Raw genomic sequence first — 20836 nt, 5'->3', positions numbered from 1 at the left:
ACAGGCGACCAAAGGTTGTAGGTCAACCAAAAAACTCCATTCCGGAAAACTTGACTCCATTTGTAATGTGTTTGTGTCGCTCTCAATCAGCTAAGAGAATTTCAATATAGTCTCGTAAATCAATGATGGTTGATTTGACTTTAACTGCTTTTTAGCAGTTCTTTTTTAGGTAGATAATGCTGATTGTTAAATTTGAAGTTCACTGCTACACTATTTTGCTATATTAGAAAGCAAAAACTTTAGGAGATTCCAAGCCCCACACTACATATAGAGATGTGACAAATGGGCGGAATAGTCGGATAAAGTCAAACTGAAGATCCACTCTTATCAGAAAATATGAAGAAAAGCATTGCGACGAACATACTTTCATTGCTGTTTGTCCGCTTTATCTGTTTTCCTTTGGTTTTACTTTGTTCCTTTTCTGTTTCATATCTTCTTTCACTGGTTTTATTTTTCTTAAACGTATATTTAATGAGGCGAGACATTTTTAATTGATGCTTAATTAAGCAGCAGCGACACAGAGACGGCAGACGGGTCTGCTGACCGAAGTAGGGGAGAAATGGTGAAGGAGGGAACAGTGTAATAGTTGTATCAGAGAGTGATTGAAATCGCTACTAAATATAGGACAACTAGTAATTCCGAACTAAATTTCCATTTGCTCATACGTAACAGATATGTACATACATATATACATATTTATAGGGACGAGATCTCACGCCTACGCTTTCTCCACTGCACTACGCCCACAAAACCCGTGTGTCGTCACAGTTGATATTTGTTTTAAGTAAAACCAAATTAAATGAAGCGTAGACCACTGAAAACGAAGAAAATTGACAAAGGCAACACAGAAATGTGGCCAACTTGTTATACCCGTTGCTCGTTGAGTAAAAAGGTATTATAGTTTCGGTATAAAACAGCTGGGAAAATGCTTTTCCGAGCTCAAAAGCTTTATGGCCATGTCCGTCCGTCTCCCAGTCCGTAGAAACTTAGGTTCAATTTATTTATATTATATTAAATATACCGAAATTAATGTGCTATAACAGCTAAGTACACAAATACGCCAAAACAGAGTAGAGGGTATCTGACAGACGAGGCACTCGACATAGCGTTCCTCCATGTTTATGCCCACATACGAGTGGGTGGCTAGAGGGCGTGACATGTGGTTAAACTTGCCTGTCAAACTCTTAAAGTTGCTCCAATCAAAAGAGCTTTTATAGGAATTTTTTAAACGATGAGGGAAGAAAAATATTTCACAATCGGATATGCTGCAGGAATTTTTAAAATATGTTACTGAAGCACCACTTATCATCAAGTGTAAGAATTAGAAGTCCAAAAGGGGCATAACGTAAAAATATTTATAAATATAATGGACTAAAACGAATTTAAAGTTTATGAAGCGAAAGTCATTAGCCAAGTATGTACGAGTATGTGCGGAAAACGAGTGGGAAATCAAAACCTAATAGAAATTAAATTCTTCAGCAGAGAGCAAGAAACAGGAACAACAAACGAATTTAGAGCCAAACAAAAGCAAACAAACAAAACAATTATAATAAGCGACCGCGGGGCAAAAAACAAGACGTGACAGTCAAAAGGAGAAGAAGTTCTGAACAACAGCTGGCAGCTGGTATCAAATTTTGCGACTTTTAAGTATTTTTCGCCACTCGCAGTGCATAGCATTCATAAAACATAACACACCTTTTTGCTGCAGAAAGACCAATGGCCAGATACAATAAGATGAAGTTTATTTATTAACCAAGGGGGGTAGGTAAGGCAGCCCACGTTAATATTGGTTCATTTGTAACCCCCCTCGCGGCGCCACTGCTTTTTCGCTTTCCAATTCATTAACTTAATTTTCTTTGCCAGCAGCTGAAAAAATCACATTGGGGCAGGGCCATAAAGCAATTTTCAATTTCAGCTTTTAATAGGCAAAATATTTACTTTTTGCTTCTTGCCTCCTATAAGAGACAAACCTTCCCCTTTTTTCTTTTTCGGCGAAATTAAAAATTTAAATCGGCAAGAGAAAAAGACGGAAGGCATATAAAAAAGGGAACATTTAGCGAAGTTTGTTTTGGTCTCTGGTCTTCTATTACGATTAATGACTAAGAGTAATAAGCGAAAGTTGTGGAAAGAAAATTAAGAAAAGTTCAGAGCTAAGATTTCAAAATCGAGAAGGGTCATCCACTTGATCTCGTTAAATACATGTTTCACAATGTACATACATATATGGAAAGTGCAAAAACAAATAAGCTTCTGCTTGGGAAATCACAAGTCAGCAATCAGTGTACATATGTATAATAACAAGTATAGGTCTATAATGAATTGCCATTTTTCTGGCAATCTACCTACCGCCATTTAAATTACACGCACAACTGCTACTGTGCCTATTCAAAACTAATTATTTACTAATGGATTTATCACTAAATCGCGTCTTTAAAACGTAGCCATCCATCCGCTTGAGCGAATAGAGGGGAAACTTTGACCATAATTTGGAATGAGGCTGGCTTCGACCCATAAGATGACCAATTAAGTGCAGTGGGTAATACAAGATATGCGCATGTGATATACAGATGTGTATGATCGACGCAAAGTGGATGCAATTAAAAGTTTACTTGCCCAATCGTCCTTTTCATACCCCCACACAAGCACACGTACATACATACATACATACGAGCAAACAAAGAAGCATACAAGCAGACATGCATACATATGTGGAGGAAGACAAAAGGGCTTAAGCAAACAAATTTGTCGAGCGCCAACTTTTGCTACAGACTGTGTGCAACTGGTTGGCAAGAGAGAAGAAATTCAAAGGGGCCACACACAACACACATGAATCTGCCCCCTCTTTGCGTTTTAGTTCGCTTGCAATTTATGTCAAATTAATTAAGATGATGCGCAATCAACAACAGCGAAGCAGAAACAAGCACAAAAACCGTGGTGTAACTTCACCCTTCTGTAACATCAAATTTGAAATACTCTTTTTAGTTTGGCGACCTTACAAGTTACTGTTTCCAGTATTTGCAATATTGAAAGCTTCCAATTTTCGGGAAAATACTTATTTTCCCCAAGAATGTTCGAACTACTTTTCAATCATTGGCCACATTGACATGGTATAATACGAGATGAAATCTGATATAACGAGTAGCCAAAGCAGCGAACCAAGTCGGGATAACCGCTCAAAAGCTGAGGAACTAAGGCATATCTGTACGTACGAGATGTATTTCCCCAGGCCTTTCCCTTTTCGCTGTGCGAGAGACCACTTAAACTTCGATTTAAAAGAGCTTGGCTTATTATTTTTCCCAACCTTTTTCTCTGTTTGACAATTGTCAACTTACAATGTGCCGTTCTGGTAGTAGTGCCTGTGACGGCATAGGGAGAGACCACAAACAACAAGTGGAACAAAGAGTTGAACAACATAATTACCACGTAATTATATAAGTACCGCACCCAAACCGCCATTCATTAATATCTTCAACAAAAGAAATCATCGCAACGAAAGTTTAGCTTCCCTTTTGAAAATGAAGCACTGTTCATATTGTTTTACGCTTCTTTTTCAGGGACTGTCAATAGGATCGACGGATCCTACGACTTAACCCCCTGCAAACAGGGAAAATCTCGGCGATTACAGTGATTTCAGGACGGCTCCGCCGGAAAATTCCCCGGGGGAATATGAGAAATGCCCTGCATGCACGCAAGCTTCAAATAACTCAAATAGTGGGGCAAAGAACAGGCTAATTCGGAGGCTTCTTGTGGGAGTGGGTGGCGGTAATGGACACCTACAAGTATTCCACTCGCTCCATTGGAGAAAGCGACTGTACGAGTTGCCGTTGCTTCCCTCTCGAATTTAAAGTGATTGCTTAATACTTTTTATTTTGGCAGAGACCAGGAACTTAGGTTTTGGTGTTACCTTTGAAACCATCTGAGAATCCCAAATGACTCTAATTGTCTGCAAGATTATGATTACAATTCCACGCTCATTCTATTTCAATTAACAATCGGAAACTGTTAAGCCATTTTGATTGATGCACTCGTAATGACATGACATTCACCAAGAGATTAAAGGTCGCCAATCGGTGTCATCAATTGTATCAAGCAAGCAGATATTTACACATACAGTGAATATAGTGAATGATGAAATTCCAAAATTTCATTCAAAACTGCTCTTTTGCACTCTATTTATGGCGAACTTCATTACTCCCTTCTTATCTATGTTGCAAAGAATTTCATTGCATTGTCAATTAGGTCATTGTATTAAAGTATTACTTAATAAGCAATTTCTAATTTTAATTAAAGCCTTTTTGCATCAGAACTAAGATCTGTGAAAACTGTTTTATCCGAAGTATCGCGCCTGCAGATAGTTCTCTGGTTGTCCGCCAGTCATCGCCACAATTTTTCCCAAAAGAGATGCATACGACATGAAAATGATGATGACAATTCATTTCGAGGAGTTTGGAATACCTTTTTCTGCTAGTACACATAAAAAAAGTTTGATTCGTATCATAATAGTCATTAATAATTTCCTTTCCTTATGCCTTTCTCCATTATACAACGTGTGTAATATTGGCTTATTTTAAATGCGTATTTAACTTGCCAAAATCCTGTTTATACTGATATATTTTTTTTTTTTCTGTGTACTACTTCTGTTGACCATTTCCGCTTCTTGCTTATGTCGCCCTCTCTCTTCACCAAAAAGCAGTTGGCAACAGGCAACAAAAGCGAGGCGGAGGCAACACAACCAAAGGCAAAACTGAACTGAGTCACAACACCAAGACCCATTCAAAAGAGAGAGATCAATATTCATGATTCATGCCATTGGCATGCATCTGGTTACCAATGAGTTTTGGGGTTGGGGATGGTGATGGGGGTGGCGGTTAGTATACAGGTATGTGGCTATATGGGCTGTTCCACCGGCTTTATGAGTTAAGCACAATTCTTCCATACTTGACAAAGCCAAAAACCTAAGGCGGCACCAAACGTTGGCAACATTTTCTGTCTCATTTCCCAGTTAGAACTTATTCCACATTTTCCCCTGTTTTTTGGGAGCCAGGTTGAATCACCTTACCGTTTTACGCAGCCAGGTTAATGGCTAATCGCACGGCCAACATCTATCATTGATACTAAATTGAACATGCCAAGCTAGCAACGCAACATGAATTGATAACCAATGAACAACTAATGAACTAATGAGAATGAACACAAATAACACCCTGGTAGTGGGAACAAATGTTTATTTTAATTTTTCCTTGAAATACAACAGGTTATGAAATTCAAGAAAATTTACCGTTTTCCCTAACGAATAATCATTTCGCACATGTTTACAAAATATTAAAAACGGGCGAAAGAAATTAAAACGAAAAAACAATATTTTTGTAACTTTCCTCAACGGGGAACCATGCCTGGCATGGCATGCCAAAGAACCCAGAATAAATAATGGTAACGCAAACCAGAGATAGCCATAGAATGACTGAGTTGCAACAATAGAAAAATAAATGTTGAAACATTTAAGCCAACACATGGGGCTCATTAGAGTGGCCTGGGTGAAAATCCCACTCTATCGCCATTCTTTCTATGGCCTGTTTTTAGGTTCCACCTTCGTTTGTCAACAATCGGGTGCGATAAGAATTCTCTTTTTGTGTCTGCCCGATTGTTTTTCTGGATTTTGGATTGTGTGTGGTGCGCCCATTATAACAAATTACGAATGGCTCCAGTTTTTGGCTTTATTATCAAGCTCCTTTATACTTGCTACTATTGCATGCTATTATGATTATCTGCAAGTGTTAGGAGTGGAGAAATTATTTGCCACCTGCAGCGAGGCGTAAATTAAATGGACAATGGGCAATGAGCCACGCTTATGTCTAGTGTCTCGACTATCAGATACTCATCTAAAAAATAATTCAAATAATCAAGTGGAACACCGAAGAACAAAGTAATGCTTCTCAGGAAGCTGCATAGAGGGATATAAAATCTGGGCGAGCGAAAGGGCTCTGGTCAATAGTCAAAGGAAATAGGTACCGCAGCGCTGAGAGACAACCCCTTCCCAGTATGTAAATCTCCGAAAATGAAGTTGAACAAAACGCAAACAGACAGCAAACGTCAAGCAGGATGATTTCTGAAAATAAAGCGGTGGGGATGGTTCAAACCCTAGTGGTAAGTCGTTAAGTGAAGAGGTTGCGGTACTGACATCGTGCACAAGCACCGAAAAATATATCACCTCACATTTTTCCCTATGCTACTGCTTGTTTTACCACTGTTGTTCTCTTGCTCTTTATACATTTTTAAAAGAGTCAACAATCAAGAGTGCGGAAGCGGGGTACGGGGATGTTTGTACATTTTATGTAACCAGATTCGAGTCTAGAAGGTGATAAAGCAGAACGCCGAATGTAATATAAAATCAAGTTCCCACTATCAGATGCCTGTTACTACTTAGCTAGTGTGAATGCGAAATTTCATAATTTTTCTGAAATATGGTTAGGTACTGGGAAGCAAAATAAGAAAAAGTTTTTAAAATATCAACACATTTTTCAAAAGTTTGGGCGTGACACTTTAGTGCTGTTTATGGGCGCTAAAGAGGGCGTGGCAACATGGGTCAACAAACTTGCACTGTGTCTATATCTCTACAATCTGTAGGCCTTCTAGCTTTTATAGTTCCTGCGATCTCGTCGTTCATACCGACAGACGGAGAGGCGTTACTCTACGAGTAACGGGTATAACAAGAAAGAACTCCATAGACGAGTACTTTGACTATCAGATACCCATTGCTCTCACTCCCTGCAAGGCAGCAGTTTTCTAGAGTGCACATCAGCTCCACCCAGCGGTGAATACGGGCTTTTTTCTATCTGTTAACAACTTTAAAACGAATCTTATGTACCCTTATGTACTCTACGAGTAACGGGTATAATGAATAGGTGTGCATTAGAATATTGGCAATCGCCCCCGCAATCACAACCCCGCATATTTAAGGCAAATAAGCGTTTTAGCGGCCCAAAATGGAGTTAAGGATTCCAAAAGCTGAGCAACGAAGAGTACAAATTTTAACATTAGGAAAAATTCAATGTCCACGCGGAACCTCTTGACGTTTCAAGCCACAGAATAGTAGTGCCTCTCTTTTACACCCATTGGTGGCATTTTCGACATACTTTTGGTATGTCGTTCGGAACGTACTATCTTTTACTTTCGGCTACCTGCCTCTGCAACTCCCAGGCCTACGTTGTGCCGCATCGTCCCGTCTCCTCCCTCCACGTAATTCGATACGTGTGCGTGTGTTGGAACACATGTGAGTGTGTGCCTTGTATCTGTGATTTTGGGAACCCAAGAAGGCGCATGTGTGAGTAGGGTTTATATGAGTGCAGTCAAAGACCGGAAATCTCTAATGATAGCTGTTTTCTTCTTTTAGAATATGTCCTCTCTTTCTTCTTCTTATTTTTCTTCGTAGCGACGTCTTTTTCTGTAGTCTTCTAAATTTGTTTGTCTTCAATTTGCACCTGGCTTCGACGTGCAGCTTCTCCTGGCGCCTCTTCATTTCGATACCCTAGGAACTCTGGATCCGACCATGGCAAATACATTTTTTAATGCAGCTCCATGGAGAAAGAGGTTTATATCTATGCATTGTAATAGATTTACACAACTTGCGGAGTCGAAATCACATTGTGAGTTTCACTATGCCCCTATGCTCCCGGTACCAAATAGGGTAGCACAAATGTCGACCTGCTAAATGGGTCTGCCCCATCTCAACCACTTTTTCAGTATGCAAGTCACATCAAAATGTCTCGACTGCTGCTGTGGTTACTTTTCAGCTTATGCAAATGTGCCCAGCGGAGGTAAGCACACATGCAATGACCTACACCGCACCCAGAACCCCCCTACACCCCTGGGTTTCCTACCATGCGATCAGCTTCGTAACCTGGCCTTGATCGTGGTGTTTTTTACGTGCAAGAACCTCTCTTCGCTCAATCACTCGCAGCTTGGTCTTACCCTTGCATCACATTTTCACAATGCCCCTTTACCACACCTCTGCCGCTCTGCAGTAGCGCGAAGCTTCTAGCCCTCTCGAATTTTAATTAGGGAAGAAATCATTGCGAGCTGACGAGTGAGGAGAATGCAAGAGAACTCTTCATGATTCAGGGTTACAATTAAAAAATAGCACTAAATATTGGTAATCAAGACTCAAAGGTGGTGCCTTAGGAGTGTGGCTTCGTTAATCAGAGTGCTTCATTAGAAGCCACAAAAATATTTCCTAAAAAGTGTATAAATAAATAATTCATTATTGACCGTTTGGAGAAACCGAACATGGCTCCTCCCATGCACTTATTGAAATGCATAGCAAGCAAAGTGAAAACGTGGGTCAGAAAACAATAGATATATAAACTCAAGAAATATTCAAAAAATTGGATTCACGTATATTTGCTATATCTAGAATCGTCAGCACAATGAAACACACAGGAACTCGACGAAACGGAAAGCATCATGAAACAGGAGTATATTTAATATCCAATTACACTAAAATTTCATACTGAAGGCATTTTCGTTGTAAGTTAATATTGATTAGAGTTCTTAAACCCTTGAAATAGTCTCACTAGCATTAATTTCCCATATTTTGTGCCAGCTGCGAAAAAAATACTTTCAAAAGTGCCGGTTGCAACTAACTAATATTTAACAGTCCCCTTTTTGGAAGTTTAACTTCGGAATCGTAATTGTTCATTTTGCAGTTTTTGATTTTAAACACTTCAGAAAGTTTAGCAACTATCGCAAAACTTGCTAAAACCGTTTTAAGGCCACTCAAAACGAACCATCTTCTCATGTTTAATTTGCCCTATTTCGGGATCGTCCGAATGTCGCCATTTGCCAGTTAAAACTTCAAACTGTGCGAGACACATTTGACTTTTGGACAATCAATCTATCGGTCCACGGGGGAGATCGAGCAAGGGGGAAAATCAGCGGGAAAGCGGGAAAAACTGCAATGCGGGAACGGGTGTCTATTTGGGGAGTTTTTGGGTGCAGGGTGGCTTGCACGGAAAGATGAATGCTCTACATATGCTGGTCAAACATTGTCCCGCTGGTTGGAATTCGGTAGTGTAAAGGCTTTTGACCTTGTTGGCTTTTTCAGCTTTCCCCATCGGTTTTCCCATAAATCAACACTACGCATTTTCCGATAGATCAAGAATAATTGTTATTGTTGTTATTTATGCATCATCTTTTTTGCAGCCACTGATTTTCGGTTGTTAGTGTTTACTTTTCTGCGTTCCCCAATCCTTATCACAGTTCGTAATAACCTCATTTTTAGTGTTTTTTTTTATTTTGTAGTATTGCTAATCCGATGTATTCATTTTTACATTCAACCGGGCATCCTTTTTAACAGGGGAGGAGAGAAAGCCAGGACAAACAAAGCCCTCATTCGGCGACCGGCTTCGATGGCCATTTTGTGGTTCAATCAATTTTTGACGCATTCAAACAATGGAACGGATAAATGGTATTTATAAAATGCGGTCGGGGAGTTCATTCTTTGTTAAATTAGGCGTGTTCTGCAATGCAATGCGGACGTGTATCATGGCAATTAAATAGTTAAGACTCTTATGGAAGCCACTCCACTATTGGTCATCATTAGCTAAGGAATCAAAAATCGATCCCTTAGTTTTAGACTTACCCCCTGTCGAATTGCCATTTTTCTTATATTGGAGAAAAATTTGTTAGCCAAAGGCGCTTACTGGCTTATAAAATGCCAATCCAAAAAGCAAGCTTGTTAACGGAAAATGTGCAGTGGCACAACGAAAGGAGATTTTCAGTTCGTTTCCGAGATTGTGGATTGTGTGGCAGTACCAGCTTGACAGGAGCAGGACATCGAGAATGTGTCCCCCAAAGGGAGTCGTTCGGTCGACATGCGAAATGGAAACACTAGACACAGGAATAACAGTATAATATCATGTCGCAATGTTGATGAATATAACCACCCACCCAAACCCTTTTTTTTATCAAAAATGTGTGAGGGAAAGAACAGCAAATGTAGAACGCACAAACCGAAAAGGAGATGCAGCGGAGCACTAATCGAATTTCCATAGGTGGATGTGCCTCATTTCCTTAGGCCCATAGCCCACACGATTATTAAGGACAGAACATTCATACACCTGAGAAAAAATTCTTGTAATATATGTACAAATAAATGTACATATATGGATTACATTGTGAAAAACAGTAAGCAACCAATTAATACGCCTATTCAACCGGTGATCGCTTTACGATCGCCGTTGCCTATTGAATATCAGACTTTCGCTTTTGATGATAGTTTTTGCTTTATTTTTCCGATCCGCTCTGTTTACAGCACTCGAGTTAAATTGACTAGCTGTTATGAAACGCACTGTGCATCTTTGTTTACGTTATCGAACCGAAACCCCAGGCATCATCATTCGCTCTATATTGTTTAAATTACATATTTATCTCTTTCACAGTCAATTCCCTTGAACAATCTTCGTAAATTATTACGCTGTGCTCTCATTGGTAAGTTTTTTTTTTTCATTTTTTTTCGCGCCTTAACCTTTCCCAGTCGCAACTTAAAAACAACAATGAGCGAGACAAAGAGCTTGAAAAGTCGGTCGTTTTTAAAATTTTTGGCGTTTTTTTTTTTTTTCTTTTTGGCTTAAAAACGATTTTGTTGCACTGTTAACTGTTAAAATAATGTCACAAGTTAATGAATGGAGAGTGGGAGACATGAAAAAAAGATATTTGGGGATAGGACGAGTCCTAAGGCGCGACCCAGCCCCAAGTTAATGCCAATTATAAAACTGACTTCGCCTTTGGTTTTCGGCCCCGTGTGTTTGCTGTGTAAGCCGAGATGATGGCAGAAAATGTCTGTGGGAACCTTAAACCAACAAAAAATTCAAACAAAAACCAAAACCTGGCCATAGTGTTTTTGCACTCAAAACAAGTGTTGTTTATAGCGAGGAACATAAATAAATACCTTAAAAATCAAAAACAACGTAAATATTAAAAACAATTTCTGAAACCTTAGCAAAAACACAGTTTGAACATATCTAGTTAACAAGGTTAGGTTAACAAATGATTCAAAATGATTAAGAAAAATGATCTTCTGTGTAAGATTTGGTAAAGGAAGGGAAGGAAGACGGGAAACAAGTGCGGAAAGACAAGGCGAAAGAAAGCAGCTGGTCAAACAATGTGCATATTCATTTTTCAGATTTCTTCGTTACGTTCCCTATATTTTTTCGTTTCCTAGTCAGACAAAAGGTTTGACATTAACTGGAAAGTGGGCGGAGAAAGTGGGTGGAGCACCTGCAATGGGCGGGCCGAATCGAATGGTCGAACAGAAAAACAAATATATAAAAGAACCGCAGACACACATAAAAACAAAGCAGACGGCAGACGATAAAGCTCACAGAATATTTAGCTAATGCAGCACTTTCCACTCTCGGTTGCAATGTATACCCCACGCTTGCACCCCACACTTTCCGACCAACTTCCAAGGTCATCGGATTGCAGTGAGTGGAAACCCAATTATCGCAAAAGTATTTATGCACTTGATCAGTGTGGTTTCCGTTTCATTACTCGATAAACTTGGGACTCCTCTTTAGCGGTACGTTATCAAAGTGGCAAAGTGTATTTGGCCTGTGGAGCAACGCAATTCTTGGGCTGGCAGTTAATTAGCCGAAAACGAACACGTATGATCTTTGATATCCGATTCAAATATACTCCACACTCTTGATTACTGCACTTCATAAAAAGTTGTACTTTACTTATGTGCGCTTGCAGTTCCCTATCTGCTGAGTTTGCACAATCCATGGAAATATGGAACGCCCCCGCAAAACCGAAGGCCGTCAAATACAAACAGCAACACAAACAGAGCCTAAGGGTCTTTTTGCGGTGACTCCATCCTCCCCAAAATGCCTGGAACTCTGCGCCATAAACTATTTAGACGCCCCATGCTGAAAACCCCAGTGCAAATGTGAGGTTATGGGCGTAAGCCCCTCGCGAGCTGCGAATCGAAAATTTGTTGATTTTGTATTTAATATTTAGTTTGGCGATACGTAATACAATGCGCAATATATTGTTTGGATCCCCAGCCTGGGGGGCAAGGATTTCCTGTGTAAACAAATCGCCGCCTAAATTAACAAATGAACAAGGCTTTAAAACAATTGTTTTAATTAATATCTGATCGATGACAAACACGGGCTTATGCTCTCTGTGAGAATGCGTTAAAGAATGATGGTCGACATGGTTACCATATACCGGGAGCTGAACTCAAATTAGAATTATTGTATATCGCTCTCTTCTTACGTGCCGTTGCAGCTCAACTCAATTATCGTTAATCTGGAACATCTTTAAAAAAATGCATGTGAATGGGAAAAAGATAAGCGCAAGAAAGAAATATTTTACAGGGCAAGAAAAAAAGCAAAAAATTAAGTAACCAAAAGAATTTTTTCAACTTCTTTGGAAGGTAATTCAATGCTTTTTGGGCATTTATGGAAAACTGAACCAGAATTCTGAAACCAAAGCTTCGGTAAGTGCATTTTTACAGGGAACTTATGGTAAAATATAAAAAAAAAAATATGAAAAAAAAGCTAAGCTCAGAATATTCACACGCTGACTACATGTTGTTTCACTTGTTTTTAGAAGCAACATTCCGCATATGGAGCTATTACAAATCAATTTCTAATAATCATACTCCAATTTATTTACAGAAAACAGTGAGTTACCGTTGTTTATTGTGAATTCAGTGTAAGAATGCGAGTTTGCCCACCCTACTCTTGATTAGTGGACAAAAGGGAGCAGCAAATCAAAAAGTGGCGTAAGTGCAGCCGATCGATCGTTCGAATTCAAATTCGATTTCGAGCGCGAGGGTTTTTCGTGTTGCCTTCTGTGCGGCTTTTCTTGTTTCGAAATTCCCACGGCTGTTTGTCTTGTACTTGTTTTCGTAAAAAAAAAAGAAGAACCAAAACTAAAGGGAACGCAAAAGAACAAGAAGCATAGAGAAGACGAAAACTTACCCGCGTAACAAAAAAAGCAGCTGTCGCAGTAGCAGAGCAAAACCAGCACTGCAAGCAGAGACGCCAACTTCGGCTGCGACGGCATCTCGATGGCTAATGTTGCTGTTATTGTTGTTTTTGGACGACGTCGACGCAGCGACGACGCCGCAGATTTGAGCATTTGTTGTTGCCTTTCGGTATTCGTATTTCTGGGATTTCGCTTTGTTTTCTTAGCGGCCTTCCTTCGCTCTTCTAGTTTTTAGTGAAAAGTCTAGTTTTAATTACACATCGCTCACATCTTTTTTGGCTAAAATATAAAATATACAAGAGCGAATGAAATTTTAAACGTCACTTTTTCAGTTTTCTTTGTGCCAGCCATTCGCGCACACACAACACTCACACAGGCACACCTGCCACAGGTTAAAGAGCGAGTCAGCGAGCGAGAGAGAGGGAGCGATCAAAAACGAATCGAGGGAGAGAAAATAAGAATGCAAAAGCAAAAACCAAAAAAAAAACCACCTCTCTCTTTCGCTCTCACTGTTTTGAACCCTTGTTTCATTTGAGGCTTTAAGACCGGTTTTCAAACTTGTTTTCACATGCAATTCTTGCACACAGACACAGACTGGCATATTCGTGGCTAAGAAACAATTGATCAAATTTTTGAAATAAACAAATGCTTATTTCACATTGCCTTGCTCTTTGGCGGCATTGCTTCACACAAAACATCAGTAATAAAACAGAACAAAAACCAACAAAAAAACGCGATCGGTGCGGTGCGAAAGAAACGCGAAAGGTGCGCGCTTACTGCTTTTCCTCCTTCCTTCTGGACACAAGTATGTTCTTCTTTCTGCCACCAGGGTTACCATATACCCATAAACCGTTCGGCCAACGCTTAGCACCACAACGATTAACAATTAACAATGAACTCGAGGGTCCGACAGGCACAAGTCGCCATTTGTAGTTGCTGCTGTCGCTGAATTTGCAACTCCCCGACGAGCAACCGAAAGACAACCGTTCACTACGCGCGCACAAAACGAACTGCGCTGCCCCGTCACAGTCGCTGCTGCGCTGCGCTGCTTCTTCTTTCTCGTCTCCGCTGCTTCGGCCTCTGCCGACGACTGGCACAGTGGACCGCGTTGTCTGGTCAACAGAAGTGGGTGGCGCAACCGCGGAGCGTGCCAATGGGTTGTAGCTGAAAATTAAGACTTCACGTGCAAATGGCACAAAATGATAATAAAGTAACTAAGCACAAGCAAAGAACATAAATGAGTTGGAGTAATATTAATAATGGTAGGTAGCATAAAAAAAATACATTTTTTGTTGGCAGCCAAACTAAGAGCCTCGAACATATTTTCGGCTCCAACTCACAATGCCATGGACTCAAACCGCAAACATGACAGCCTCGCCTCACTGTGCAGTTTCCTCTCACAACCAGCGCACAATCACTCGAAATGGCCAACTTCACTCAACTTTGAGCGGGCTATTCTGAGTGCCATCCAATTGCCGTTTGATTGGCTAAGTTGAAAAAGAAAGCGCACTAATTGTGTTTTGTATTACGATGAAATAATACTCAAACCCAAAAAAAAATTCTACTGGCATGAGCGGAAAGTATCGGATCGTCATACTTTGATTAATAAAAAGCAGAAATAATATACATATACATATGTAATTAGTTACCAGAGCTTTGAGCGCAACGCCAGCTGACTTGGGGCCCCTGGCAATCCAAAATTGCAGGAGTGTTTAATGGAAAATGCATGTACTTACTACGTACATATATACAAATATGTAAATAAATTCTGATTACGCCACCCCAAATTTTGCTCCTCCAGCGCCTTTTATTTTGGCGCATGCATTTTTTAAGTGTGTTAACAACACATTTTGACTAACAAACTTGGCGTTTTCTCCGCATTAAAATTAAGCACACACAAAATGTATGCAAAATGTAATGCAATTGTAAGTTGTGTGCGTGTTTTCCCATTTTCCACAGGCGAAGACGAAGAAGAAGCAGCCATCACGCAGAGAAGGATGCGAAATAAAATGTGCATTTCAAAATGCACTTAAAAATTGTTGTCGCGCCGTTCTGTGTGTGAGTGTTTTTAGCGAGTGTGCGGCGTGTGTGTCCCGCCAGAGGTCACAGGTCAACTTCGTCGCCTGCCAATTAAAACTTTTTATGCGCTGCGGCGACTCCACTCACAAAACGAGCAGTAGGAACTGGCTTTCCAGAGATGACAGTTCTCCCTCCATGTGGTAATACTACTGTTTAATGGCAAAAGCTGGCAATATTTTAAATCGAGTCCCTCTAATGCGTTGGCTTTAAACTTTAGCCCTCGAATTGGGCATATGCTTAAATGGGTTTTAAAATGAGTTTTCATAATTATGTTGCTTTTATCGACATCAAACTGACGAGAATTGGGTGTTTTCCGAACCTTCCTGCTATCACCCTGTCACGCACCCATCGCCAGCGGCCACACACACACAAGATGGCAGGGAAATTATGAATGCGATTTCAGTTAATTAAGAACACAACAATTACGCGGCCAGTGGATGAGGCATGGCATGGCATAGCGGGGCTATGAATTTCCAAAAGAATCACTTTTAACTTTAAATGGAGTCCGCATTATATCGGTATGCTATTTAAAGGGTAAGTAAACTGCACTCGAGCTCGTAAAACCGATCCTCAACTTTCGGCCGGCGAGGAACAAATGTGGAGGAAATGTGCAAAACTAACTCGGAAAATGCACTCAACTTCAGCCACGCCCCCCCTTGCCCACGCATGTGTCGTATTGTTTTGAGTTGGAAATTTTGTCGTTTGCGCAACAAGTTGGCAAATTCAACCAACGACCAGAGTCTCGGCGACTGTGTGGGTGCAGAAATGTATTGGTGTTTGAGCAGCGCTTTCGCCACTTTCACTCCTTTGTTTGGCCGCCTTACACACACGCACACATACACACACTCATTGAGTGCAGGACACACGCAAATCGGAAATCCAAGCAAAGTTTCCCTCACCCATCAAATGGCAAAAGGTGTAGCCTACCTTTGAGGGCTGAAATTTCAGCAGCCCTGAAACTCTCGAAAGGCGGAGAAATTTGCAGAAACATGGTCGTATGGTCGTAATACGCTAAATTTTAGTAAAACAGCAATATTAAATAAATATATAAATATTTTTCTAGCATATCGATAGAAATTTAAAAGGCCTTATAAAATTTTGAAAAAATATCAACACATTTATCAAAAGTGTGGACGTGGCAGATTTGTGCGGCTTGTGGACGTTAGATTGCGCTGCGTCTATGTTCCTACAATCTGTAGGATTAATCTCAACCTTCTAGCTTTTATAGTTCCTGAGATCTCGACGTTCATACGGATGGATAGGCGGACATTTCCAGGTCGACTCGGATCTTGATCCTGATCAAGAATATATCAACTTCATATGGTCGGAAACGCTCTCTTCTGCTTGTTACACACTTTTGAACGAATCTAAAATACCCTTTTTTTCAACCAGTAACGAGTATCAAAATTTGATGAAGAAGGGACAAGTGGCAATTTGTAGAAATAGAATACGCTACGAAATTGATTTAAATAAACGCTCTACGTTGACAATTGGACATTTCAGCTAATAATTTTATGTAAAAAGGCAATGCTCTGCTCCGGATACCCATCTTCGTTCCATTGCTTACTCCTCCATTTCGTGTCATTGCAATTTGACTCTTCATTACAAATTTTTCAACCCAGCGGCGAATAAATAAAACTTAATTATGCCTAATTGAGTTAAATGATTAACGGGGCATTTCACTCCCCATTTCCATGTGACCTGTGATCCATTCAATTTCCACATGGCCAGTCGATTGGTCAGTCGGACATGGCTTAACACTCAAATTGATTTGAAATGTGCTTAAAAAATTATGCTACACACGGACACACGGGGCAACAACAAAACGAAAACAGAATCAGGTTGGTCGGTGTGTGGGTGAATTGAAAAATGGGAAATAGGAAATGACTGCACCGCAAGAAATAGTAGGTAACTAACAATTATCAGAGATTTCTGGGGCGGCTAAGCTGTAAGCTGGAATGCATACAACGAATACATACAATGATATAATATATACTAATAGTACACATACGATCCAACCATTTGTTTCAGTGTGGTCTTGTGCAATCGAAATCAAATGCATCCGAAAAAACAAAAAAACAAATCACAACCGGTCACCAGGACCACCGTTTTGATCCCATCCGAATCTCGGTGCGGCCCGGCCCTCCCACATTATTTGAGCCACAGCCCCACGGGGCTTTGGTGTTGACAAGCTCGTTGGCAAATCACACAAAGTATGCAACAAAAACGAACGAATGCCCCACCGACAGCAAAAAAGTCGGGAAAAGCAAAGGGAATTTGGGGCTTGCAGTGATAACCGCCTTTCTATGCCCTTTTAATAGGAAAAGAAAATGTAGGGGCCTCCATTCCTATCTTTCATTACCAGCGAACAAATTTCGTTTTAATTATGTGTATCTACGCTAAGACTTTTAAGCAAAACCAGCGTAAGTTATTGGATTGACAAAGCCCAAATCGAAGTATCCAAAACTAACCGAAGAGGAAGGGCATTGTTTTTATCCGGACAAGCAGCTGTCAAATTTATTTGCGCACGTAAAATCCATCCGGTTGGACCACGGACCGCAACTGCAGCCACGTACCGAACGACCGCCCCCCCCCCCCCAAAATCGCCCGCGGGAGCCCAGGAAATCTGGGGGCTTGCGCAACGGAAGCGCAACAAGTTCCAGCAGTAGTCATTCCAATCCAATTCCCACCATTGTTGTTCCTGTTTGTTCTCCGGCATTTGCAAGTTTTGAAAACCTCCCACCCCAAAGTTCGTGTTGCCAATCAACACCTTTCGCCTCTGGCCCGTCGCCCATGGTCATGCCGTTTTGACAGCGATATAAGCCAGGACTTTGAGTTATTGGCATTCGCCGTCGTCGATGTGGACGAGGAGAAATGCAGGATGCAGATGGAGACGACTGCAGATGCAGACTGCTGATGCGGATGGTGGCGTTGACTTGCGGACACGGACTGTTAAAGCGGCCACAAACATTTCGTCTAGTGGCATTCAAATTTCTGCAGAATGAAGCGCATCACGCGAATGCAGCTCTGGAGATGCACCAAGATTGGCATAACTCGACCGATTTATAATGGTCAGGTGCCAGTTGTCGATGACTTCACAAAAGATGACACAATATTGCCCTCCTATTGAATTTAATTTCAATTTGTTTTAATGACAGCCTTATTCGACGGACGCAAAGTAGAAGGGGTTATTCTGGAGACCCAGGCAGTGACCTGGTGGGCGTGGTCCCAAGGGCGGGATTGCCGAATACTGAGGTGTCGATGGCGAATTGCGGATGTCGAGAATTGTCAACCTGGCACTTAATCGATTAACGAAATTACAGCACCACTTGCTCCCGGGACTTAGCAGCCATTGCTCGGCAAGTAACTCAACTGAACGCACAAAGCTGTTCCATCGCAGCCCAGTTAGTTGGGGCGTTGTCATTTCTATTTGTAACTATTATTATCCCAATTTAATTTGCCCAGTTTTATTAAAATCAATGGGGAAAAGATGGTGGAAATGTTGTATCAGTGTGCGTTGGTCTAGACATAATAAATACCTTTACTTACAGGCAAAGCGGTTTAAAATATGTATGTATGTATGTATGTATGTATGTATAATCTATATTTTTAAGTTCCGGATTTCATTTCAAGGATATTTTATTAAATGCTTTATTAGTTTCCTACGCTGCCCATCGGAAACTTGTTATTCATTCAGATTAACTCTCCCTCGGGCTTTTCCTCGACAAGAATTTCCCTTTTATGCCAGAAAGGCGGCAGAGCTGTTTGCGGTTCGACCAGGCGCCTGCTGCATTGCGACAAGTTGGAGCTTCTATCAACTGGTGTCCAATTTGTTATGGACAGGTAAAAATGGCACGGCGCGGCGATGTAAATCAGGAGTGCCGGTGGCCTCCTGCCGGTTATTCCCAAAGGATTCGTTCTGGTCAGGGGTAGGACTCGTTTGGCCAGCAGCAAATAGCAACAGCTAAGGCAGCGGCATTGCTGCGGACTGTGGCATTGTCTTGCGGCATGCAACGCTCACAGTGGTGCGTTGCAAAGAGATTTCGAATAAGAAACCATTGGAGTGCGAAAAAGAATGGAAAAAATATTCCCCAGCAAGGCATTTTCATTGAAAGCTACTTCGAACTTGAATACTGAATACCCAAATGTCTGATAGTTTATCTAAATATGGAATTTTTCAAATATTGAGATTCTCCAGCGACTTGGTACCAGAGTTCGCCCTCCGCTGGCGATTGTCATTGCCACCGTTTGTCAATTATGTTTCGCATGCAGTTGAGAATGTTGCATTTCCGACGCCGCTGTTGCTACCGGTCAATGTCGAATGGCTACGTGGCCGAGAACAAAAGACGTTCAAAACAAATGGCCCTTTGTGTGTGTGTGTGTGTGTATGTGTGTGTGTGTGTGTGCGAGATCTACCCTTTTCGAGGGGCAGGTGGGTACGGCAGCCTTTAGCCGGACCGGACCAGGCACGGTCTGGTCTTCGGTCTGAGCCCAGGCATCCGGAAGTTTGCGCTGACATTCATTACCATAATTCACAGCAGCTTAAAACATTTATGTGGCTGCCGCGCCGAGCTCTCACAGACAGCCCAAAGCCCCAGTCCCCCAATCCCCGAATACCCCCAATCTCCCGAGCCACCAAAAGCCCCCTCATAGGGCGGGGGAGCCTATGCTGCAGTCCGTTGTTTGCGTTTGGATTATATGCGGAGCATGCAATAAGGAATAACAAGAGGAGCTCGAAAATTTGTTGCACTTATTTTAACTGCTGGGAAATTGGCGTCACTCCTTCTGCACTTTACCACCCAATTTTGGGGCCACTATCCTAATGTGGTCCACATGCCAAGACAACGGATAGCCGGGTATTCAAGCCGATTTTTTTTTTGGGTAGTAATTTTGGATAGGCCTGCACCCCAGCGAAAAACGATACTTGGACAGCAAGAAAGGAAAACGGGGAAAAAGCAAAAACAGGTAAGACTGTTGGCAACGAATTGAACGCGCCTAATATCGTTATACACCGCACATAGAATGGCCAATATTTCAAAGACTGAGGAGGTTAAAATCACTGAAGTGGTTGAAAAATTGGTCGAACCAAATTCCAAATGCATTGCCAACGATGGTGAGCACATTAATACGCCATACTTTCCCCGGCACATCTTCATGAACTGCCCGAAATTGACTGGCATGAAGGAGAGTTTCCACCATAAGCCGTTGGTCCCTCAAGCCGGATTGCCACGCACTAACGGCACTGCTCAACTGTTGACCATCGGGCGCCTATCGCTTGCTGGATCGGCATGGCCAGCATAAAGAGTTGTGCAGTCGCTATCTTTTGGCCGAACAACCGCCTGGGCAAGCTTTGCGACAATTTTTTCGAAACAGAGAAGGGGGCACTTGGTGACACTGATCCCGGCAAGCCCAACTAATCCATGGGATGTAAGGAAAGGAATGATCCGAAAGGAACTATGTGTAACATTTTAGCCGAAAATTTTACCTTGTCCGTGAATAAATAAAAATCCTAGTGAAAGTCTTCCTTGTCTGAAATCTATTTAAATGCACGATCTAAGTACATTGGTCTTGGATAGAGCGGCCTCTTCCGCTCTTAAGCAATAAATCGCTTATTGTATGGATATATCTTGATTATGTTAAGCGAGGATGAACCACAGCCACTTGGTCATTAAACAAAAAACTAATTCGAACCCAAAATTCATTACAAAAGAGGGCGTCCCGCGTACGTGACTGGATACTGTTAATTATGGTTGTGAAAATGCAG

General features: G+C 41.3%; 1 protein-coding gene and 1 pseudogene across 9 annotated transcripts in view, besides 3 other annotated features; one reads left to right on the top strand and one right to left on the bottom strand.

The window, feature by feature from the left end:
• sdk (sidekick) overlaps positions 1 to 14011 on the bottom strand; it is a 62663-nt gene extending 48652 nt beyond the window's left edge. For 4 of the 9 annotated variants that reach the window (NM_001297827.1, NM_134314.4, NM_001297828.1 and 1 more), the window contains 2 exon segments: positions 12987 to 13272; positions 13771 to 14011. In NM_001297827.1, coding sequence (NP_001284756.1) covers positions 12987 to 13146 — 160 coding nt within the window. In that variant the 5' untranslated portion in view covers positions 13147 to 13272; positions 13771 to 14011. 9 annotated transcript variants of the gene reach the window in all.
• Positions 6387 to 6677: a mobile genetic element.
• Positions 6709 to 6758: a mobile genetic element.
• A 2115-nt stretch (positions 14012 to 16126) lies between the features above and the next one.
• Positions 16127 to 16442: a mobile genetic element.
• A 3629-nt stretch (positions 16443 to 20071) lies between these two features.
• On the top strand, positions 20072 to 20499 carry CR46419 (annotated as a pseudogene).
• The last annotated feature ends 337 nt before the right edge of the window (positions 20500 to 20836 follow it).

This window comes from Drosophila melanogaster, chromosome X, assembly GCF_000001215.4.
Source record: "Drosophila melanogaster chromosome X".
Classification (NCBI taxonomy): domain Eukaryota; kingdom Metazoa; phylum Arthropoda; class Insecta; order Diptera; family Drosophilidae; genus Drosophila; species Drosophila melanogaster.
This window is presented reverse-complemented; position numbering and strand designations above follow the sequence as displayed.